The 8,732-nt window shown below is 47.6% G+C and overlaps 1 protein-coding gene across 1 annotated transcript in view; it reads right to left on the reverse strand.

Moving 5' to 3' along the window:
* The window catches only part of dlk1 (delta like non-canonical Notch ligand 1), a 116,978-nt gene extending 108,726 nt beyond the window's left edge, over positions 1–8,252 (reverse strand). Inside the window, exon 1 of the mRNA XM_086004181.1 lies at positions 8,079–8,252. Coding sequence (XP_085860307.1) covers positions 8,079–8,252 — 174 coding nt within the window. The remainder of the gene's footprint in view (positions 1–8,078) is intronic.
* Between the last annotated feature and the right edge of the window lie 480 nt (positions 8,253–8,732).

Here is an 8,732-nt window from a genome sequence, read left to right on the forward strand (position 1 = left end):
AACCCCCCCTCGGGAACCGGCGCCTCACAACTTGAGCCGTCTCGAGGAAATATCCTCCGTGCCTTTTCATTCCGCACGGAGGGGTTTCCTGTACGGGCTGCTCCTGCACACCTTCCACTTTGCCATCTTCGCCTGCCGTCCGGACATGCCGTGGCGTGCCGTTTTACCTTCCAACGGAGGCGGAGGTCCCCAATGGCGGGCTCTCTACATGGGAGTCCTCCCTTGTTCTATTGGGGACTTGGCCTGGAGGGTGTTGCACAGGGCAGTCCCGTGCAATAGGCTCTTAAGTAGGTTTACGGACTCCCAGGCCGCCTGTTTGTTCTGCGGTCTGGAGGAGTCCGTGTTCCATATCTACGTTGAATGTGAGAGGTTGCAACCCCTCTTCCATTATTTGAAGGGGCTGCTCCTCAAGTTTTGGTTGCACTTCAGTCCCACGCTCTTGATCTACGGTCACCCGGTGCGGAGGGGAGCGGGCAGGTTGGAGGACCTCCTCGTGGGTCTGCTCCTGGGCCTGGCTAAGAACGCCATTAATAGGTCCAGGCAGCGGGCGGTCGAGGGGGTCGTCCGGCTGGATTGCCTCCCTCTCTTCCGTGGCCATGTTCGCGCCCGGGTGGCCCTAGAGATGGAGCACGCGGTGTCCGTCGGCGCGCTTGATCACTTCCGTGACCGGTGGGCACCGCGGGGACTGGAGTGCATTATTGGGCTAGAAAACCAAATTTTAATTTGATTTTTAAGGTTTATTTGAAGTTTTAATGGTTTATTTACAGTTTTATTTGTCTAATTTATGGTTTCTCAAAAGAGGAGGAACAAACAAGTGAAGGTGCCATCTAGAGGTTACCAACAGAACTGACTGGCACCCTCACACATAGTATGGGGAACCATGAGAACTGAGCATGATGAGAGACTGGAAAAAGTGCCGGAAGCAACAAGGAAAACAAACCTGAAGCTGAATAGAGAGAAATGCCAGCTCGGGGTGACAGAACTGACATTCGTGGGAGATATCCTTAGCAATGAGGGCATCAGACCAGATCCCAGAAAGGTGTCCGCCATTGAGAATATGCCAAAGCCACAATGCAAAAAGGACGTGCAGAGGTTTAATGGAATGATCAACTACATGGGTAAATTCATAGCCAACCTCTCAGAAAAGGTGGCGCCACTGAGAAGACTAACTGAAAAGAACATAGAATGGGAATGGAATCATGAGCATGAGAAGTCATGGAGCGATCTAAAGAAACTGCTCACAGAGGAACCAGTTCTGAGGTTTTATGACCCAGCGAGACCCATCAAGATATCATCAGATGCATCACAGAGTGGGCTCGGTGCCGTTCTTCTGCAAAAATATGACTACTGGCAACCTATTGCATATGCATCGCGCTCAATGACAGACGCGGAGACGCGATATGCTCAAATAGAAAAGGAGCTGCTCAGCATCACATACGCCTGTGAAAGATTTCACCAGTTTGTGTCAGGACAAGCAATCAGTGTAGAGACTGGCCATAAGCCCTTGATTGCATTGTTCCAAAAGCCACTAAATAGCTGTCCGCTTAGAATACAAAGAATGATGATCAGGCTGCAACGCTATACACTGAATGTTGCGTACACACCGGGTAAGCTGATGTATACAGCAGACACGTTGTCCAGAGCTGTTGACCCAAGAGAGCCCGCAAACACCAAAATGGATGAAAAAGTGAACGCCTACGTGGACATGATCACAAGTGCACTGCCCATAGCAGATGCAAAAATGGAGCTCATAAAGACTGAGACAAACAAAGATGAAACAATGAGACGACTGAGGAAAAGCATCTTGGATGAATGGCCCAACATGAAGCAAGACTGCTCACCTGACATGGCAGAGTACTGGAACTGCAGGGCGGAACTATCAGTGGTCGAAGACATCATCTACAAAGGAAGTAAAATAGTTATCCCAAAGAGTCTGAGAAAAGAGATGCTAAAAAGGATCCATGGAGGACATCTGGGAATCGAAAAGTGTAAGAAAAGAGCACGAGAGGTGATGCACTAGCCACGAATCAACCAAGATGCGACAAATGAAGTGTCAAACTGCACAATATGCCTGAAATATCGAGCAAGCAATCCGGTAGAACCACTAAAGCCACACCCAGCGCCAGACAGACCTTACCAGAAGGTAGGCGCTGACCTATTCGTATGTCAAGGGAAGGACTATCTTGTAGTCACAGACTATTACTCCCTGTATCCAGAGGTTTGTAGACTGTACACCACCACTGCAGATGCTGTGATAACATGTATGAAAGCCATATTCTCCAGACATGGCGTGGCAAGCGAGGTCTTCACAGACAACGGACCCCAGTTTTACAATGCAAGTTTCCGACACTTTGCCAAAGAGTGGGACTTTGTCCACACAACGTCAAGTCCTCACTTTCCACAGTCCAATGGACTAGTGGAAAAATCGGTCCAGACAGTGAAAAGACTGATGTACAAGGCAAAAGACAGTGGAACTGACTTCTACCAGAGCATGCTTGTATACCGCACAACGCCGCTCGAGTGTGGTATGTCACCAGCCCAACTCCTTATGGGACGTCGGCTAAGGTCAAACCTACCCATCCCGGAGAACCTCCTGAAAACAAAAGAGGGGGAGAAAGTGAGGAAGTTCAAAGAACAACAGAAAGAAAAGCAAAAGTACTACTATGACAGAGGAACACAAAGAAAACATGTTGTTAGATAAAAGTAAAATACTTTTGTTTTAAGAAAGGGAGATGTAATGATATCAGCAAATAGTGATGGTATTTGCCTGTTTGATTATTTATGCCTTACCAGCATATTTGCCTGATTGATTATTTATGCCTGACCAGCAGAGGGCATGTGAGAGACAAGCAGTTTAGTTTTAGTTTTGTTTTAGATGGATCTCTAAGATGGTGTCTCCTGTAATGCTGTTAACTGAGTTGAACAAACTTTAGATAAAGTCATTCTCTTTCATGAATGTGTCGTCATTGAACCCACAATACAAATCGATACACCCCCCACCCTCTCTCTCTTCCCTCTCCCTCCCTGCCCCTCTCCCTCCCTGCCCCTCTCCCTCCCTGCCCCTCTCCCTCTCCTCCCTCCCTATTTCTCTGTCTCTCTGACGTCTGTTCCCCTCTGTCGCTCTCAGTTTTTCTTCTGCCGTGGTGCCCGATTTGCTACTCCAGGCCCCGCCGTCCGCCCGCTCTCCGGGGCAAGGTAAGAGCCGGGCTCCGGCCCCACACCGCCAGGGATCAGCACCGGAGGAACCCACCCGCCGTGAACAAAGACCCTCCTCACCTGTCACGGAGTTGAAGTCTCCGAAAGCGGCCATTCAGGAGGCGCGGGGAAGAGAGAGAGAGAGAGAGACAGACTGGGGGGGGTGGGCGAGTTAGACGCCGCCGCGCACCTGCTCCGCGGAGCTCCGTGCCGCCACCGCCGCACCAGCCTTTACTAAGATGGCGGCGGTAGCGGCGTTCGGCTGAGGCCCGCCCCTCCAGCCTTCACAAAGATGGCGGCGATCGGGGGCCGCTTGTTGACTGGGGCCGGGAGGTGCCTAGCTCGGGCGTGGGTGCGGAGGAGAGGCCGAGGCTTCGAGGCCTACCTGGAAAAATGGGGAAAGGTAGGAAAATTAATGAGATTAGATAAAAGATTTAGAAAGTAATTAACATTTTTAAAAAACAATATGTGTTTTAAAAGCAACGTTTTTCTTAAAGACGCAGAAAGCGGGAAAAAGAAAGGAAAAGTTTGGAATCAAGATGGCGGCGACTCACCTCGGTTCAGAACAATAAGACCCGCTCACACACGCACCGATTGGTCGACCGTCAGGTCACCAAAACGTAGGATTGGTCAATTGTCCCGTCACTCGACCGTAGGAGGGCCCGGCCGCACGCGCCAGGAACCCGGCGTACGATTGGTCGACCTCGAGGTCACTCTATCGCTAATGAGCGGATAATGAGATGCTAATGAGCGGAATGTTGAACGTTTTTCGGATACCGCGGGCGCGATTTTTATTCGGCCGAAACGTCAATATGCTTACGACCGTTTCGGAATGGTAAGCTTTCTTTCAACGTAACGCACGCGTAGGTACGCTCTATAACTTTCGAGCGCATAGCCGGACAGACGCACACGTGAGGACAGACAGACAGATAGACAGACAGATAGACAGACAGACAGAAGTATCCGTTTACATATATATAGATAGATGATGATGATATCACACCTTAACATAATAATAAGAGGTGAAACGTAGACGCGTTGGCTCCAAACTAGCTATTATTCTTAGATTTTTCTAACTATTCATTTTTCATTGCTTAATATGCCTTGAGTAGGTTCTCATTGGAAGCTTATGCCCCCACTTTTGATTGGTACATTTCTATCTATCGTGTGTGTGTGTCTCTATCTCACCCACTTTGTCTCTGTTCTTCTCTGTCTATATCTTTGTTTCTCTTTATTCATCTCTCTATTTATAAATGAATAAACCTTAGAAAATAGTTTTCCTATCAAAATCTATCTCAAAAAAGTTCCAAAGCCCATGCTTTACCTTATTTTGAAGACTTTAGGAGGAACAAATTGATAATTATTGCGATCGCCCACATCCTATCCCCTTCTGCTTTACACAGTGCAGATTGGCTGCAGGAAATCATTCTTGCTGTCGGAATGCATGTCTGACATCTGCTTGCTGGATGCGCCACAATGTCCTTCGCTGGACATTGGGAAGACCAAAGCTTGTCTTTGGCCACCACCACAGGCTCTGAAGCCTTACCATTGATTCCATTCTCCTTCCCTCACCGCTGCCTCAGACTGAATCAACAACAACAACTTGTATTTATTTAGTAGTAAAACGTCCCAAGGCGTTCACAGGAATATTATAAGACAAAAATTTGACACCGAGCCACATAAGGAGAAATTAGGGCAGATGACCAAAAGCTTGGTCAAAGAGGTAGGTTTTAAGGAGCGTCTTAAAGGAGGAAACAGAGATAGAGAGGCGGAGAGGTTTAGGGAGGGAATTCCAGAGCTTAGGGCCTAGGCAACAGAAGGCATGGCCACCAATGGTTGAGCGATTATAATCAGGGATGCTCAAGAGGGCAGAATTAGAGGATTGCAGGTATCTTGGGGGGTTGTGGGGCTGCAGGAGATTACAGAGATAGGGAGGGGGGAGGCCATGGAGGGATTTGAAAACAAGGATGAGAATTTTTAAATAGACGCATTGCTTAACCAGGAGCCAATGTAGGTCAACAAGTACAGGGGTGATGGGTGAACGGGACTTGGTGTGAGTTAGGACACGGGCAGCCGAGTTTTGGATGACCTCAAGTTTATATAGGGTAGAATGTGGGAGGCCAGCCAAGATTGCATTGGAATAGTCAAGTCTAGAGGTAACAAAGGCATGGATGAGGGATTCAGCAGCGGATGAGCTGAGGTAAGGGCGGAGACGGGTGATGTTACAGAGGTGGAAATAGGCGGTCTTAGTTATGCGACGGATATGTGGTTGGAAGCTCATTTCAGGGTCAAATATGACACCAAGGTTGCAAACAGTCTGGTTCAGCTCAGACAGATGCTAGGGAGAGGGATGGAGTCGGTGGCTAGGGAATGGAGTTTGTGGCGGGGACCGAAGACAATGGTTTTGGTCTTCCCAATATTTAATTGGAGAACATAAGAACATAAGAACATAAGAAGTAGGAGCAGGAGTAGGCCATACGGCCCCTCGGGCCTGCTCTGCCATTCAATAGGATCATGGCTGATCCGAACTTAGACTCACGTCCACTTCCCTGCCCTCTCCCCGTAACCCCTTATTCCCTTATCAGCTAGGAAACTGTCTATCTCTGTTTTAAATTTATTTAATGTCGCAGCTTCCACAACTCTCTGAGGTAGCAAATTCCATAGATTTACTACCCTCTGAGTGAAGAAGTTTCTCCTCATCTCAGTTTTGAAAGGGCAGCCCCTTATTCTAAGATTATGCCCCCTAGTTCTAGTCTCACCCATCAGTGGAAACATCCTCACCGCATCCACCCGATCAAGCCCCCTCACAATCTTATATGTTTCGATAAGATCGCCTCTCATACTTCTGAATTCCAATGAGTAGAGGCCCAACCTACTCAACTTTTCCTCATAAGTCAAACCCCTCATCTTCGGAATCAACTGAGTGAACCTTCTCTGAACTGCCTCGAGAGCAAGTATAACTTTTCTTAAATATGGAAACCAAAACTGTACGCAGTATTCCAGGTGTGGCCTCACCAGTACCCTGCATAACTGCAGCAAGACTTTCCTGCTTTTATACTCCATCCCCCTTGCAATAAAAGCCAAGATTCCATTGGCCTTCCTGATCACCTGCTGTACCTGCATACTAACCTTCTGTGTTTCATGCACCAGGACCCCCAGATCCCTTTGTACTGTAACACTTTGCAGTTTCTCTCCATTTAGATAATAACTTGCTCTTTGATTTTTTCTGCCAAAGTGCATAACCTCACACTTTCCAACATTATATTCCATCTGCCAAATTTTTGCCCACTCACCCAGCCTGCCTATGTCTTTTTGCAGGTTTTTTATGTCCTCCTCACTCACTGCTTTCCCTCCTATCTTTGTATCGTCAGCAAACTTGGATACGTTGCACTCGGTCCCTTCCTCCAAATCGTTAATATAGATTGTAAAGAGTTGGGGTCCCGACCCCTGCGGAACACCACTAGTTACTGATTGCCAGCCCGAGAACGAACCATTTATCCCAACTCTTTGTTTTCTGTTAGATAGCCAATCTTCCACCCATGCCAGTATATTACCCCCAATCCCGTGATTTTTTACCTTGATCAGTAATCTTTTGTGTGGAACCTTGTCAAATGCCTTTTGGAAGTCCAAATACACTACATCCACTGGTTCCCCTTTATCCACCCTGTATGTTATATCCTCAAAGAATTCGAGCAAATTTGTCAAGCATGATTTCCCCTTCATAAAACCATGCTGACTCTGTCTGATTAAATTATGCTTATCCAAATGTCCTGTTACTGCTTCCTTAATAATGGACCAACCACAGATGTTAGGCTAACTGGTCTATAGTTTCCAGCCTTTTGTCTGCCTCCCTTTTTAAATAAGGGAGTTACATTAGCAGTTTTCCAATCTGCCGGGACCTTTCCTGAATCCAGGGAAGATTTCTGCTCATCCAGTACTGGAGTCTGACAATTTAGAGACCGTGGAGGGGTCGAGAGAAGTGGTGGTGAGGTTGAGCTGGGTGTCGTCAGTGAATCAGATTGTTTGTAACCTTCACATCCTGTTTTACCCCAAGTAAACTTCTGCCCCATATCTTGTCCACCACAAAGACTGCTTACTCCCAGCTCTGTAACATCGCCCACCTCTGTGCCAAGCTCTGCTCATCTGCTACTGAAACCCTCATCCATGCTTTTGTCATCTCCACACTCAATTACTCCAATGTTCTTCTGGCCGTTACCCATCCTTCAACATTTGTAAACATGAGCTCATCAAAAACATTGCTGCCCACATCCTATCCCACACCAAGTCCCACTCACCCCTGTCTTCGGTGACCTACATTGGCTCTCAGTCCCACAAACACTTAAATTTAAAATTCTAATTTTTGTGTTTAAGTAGTTCCATGGCATTGCCTTTCCTTGTCTCTGTCACTTCTTTCAACCCTACGACACCTTCCCAAAACATTCCATTCCTTTGAGTCTGGTGTTCTAGAATTTCATAGAATTACAAAGATTGTACAGCACAGAAACAGGCCATTCGGTGCTACTGGTCCATGCTGCTGTTTATGTTCCACATGATTCTCCTTCCACCCCTCTTCATCTAACCCTATCAGCATATCCTTCTATTCCTTTCTCCCTCATGTGTTTATCTAGCTTCCTCTTTTAATATGCAAACCGTGCTCCTATGATGTAAGTAGGACCACGATTGCCATTTTAGGGTGGAACAGGTTGGAGCCTGTGCCGTGCATATTCCCACCAGTTCCATGGGCGATGGAACCAAAGAGGCCCATAAAAATACTCTAGGCTGCTGCTGCCCCAGGATTCCCACCCTCCATGACCGCTATCACAGCCGCCCCCCCCCACCCCACCCCTCCCCCACCTTCCCCCCCCCCCCCCCCCACAACTTACCTTGCTGGCGGTCACCCCGGCCCGATATTGAAGCCTCAATCCAGTGAGCTGCATCGGGTCACCTGTCTGGCGTCGCACCACTCGTCCACCAAATTTAAATGAGGCTGGGGCCTCAATATTGCGAGGGCCACTTCGCCGCTGGAATGGGTTGCTGAAAACATTTAAAACAACCATTTGCATGTATAAAGCACTTTTAACATAAAGAAGCATCTCAAAGTGCTTTACAAACAGATGCAAGAAAGGTGGAGGCGGAGCCAGGAAGACAGCGATTAGAACAGGTGACTGAAAGCTTGGTTGTAGAGACAGGTTTTGAGAAGTTTTTAAGAAGTTTTGTTTTAAAGGTGGAGAGGGAGAGAGGTTGAGGGAGGGACTTCCAAAACAAAGGACGAAGGCAGCTGAAGGCTGTCACCAGTGGTGAGGTGAAAGGAGAGGGGACTTCACAGAATGCCAGAGTAAGGAGATGTCAGTCTAAAGGAGATTACAGAGATAAAGTGAGGTAAAGCCATGGAGTATTTATAGACGAGGACAAGGATTTTAAATTTAATGCACTCGTGGATAGGAAGCCAGTGTAGGCTAGTGAGAAAGGGATAATGGGAGAGAAAGACTTTGTGCAGGATGTGGGTTGAAAGAGAATGAAAGCCAAAGTTCTTCAAT

This window comes from Somniosus microcephalus, chromosome 12 (assembly GCF_052327205.1).
Source record: "Somniosus microcephalus isolate GS21.2 chromosome 12, FLI_Smic_1.0, whole genome shotgun sequence".
Classification (NCBI taxonomy): Eukaryota; Metazoa; Chordata; class Chondrichthyes; order Squaliformes; family Somniosidae; genus Somniosus; species Somniosus microcephalus.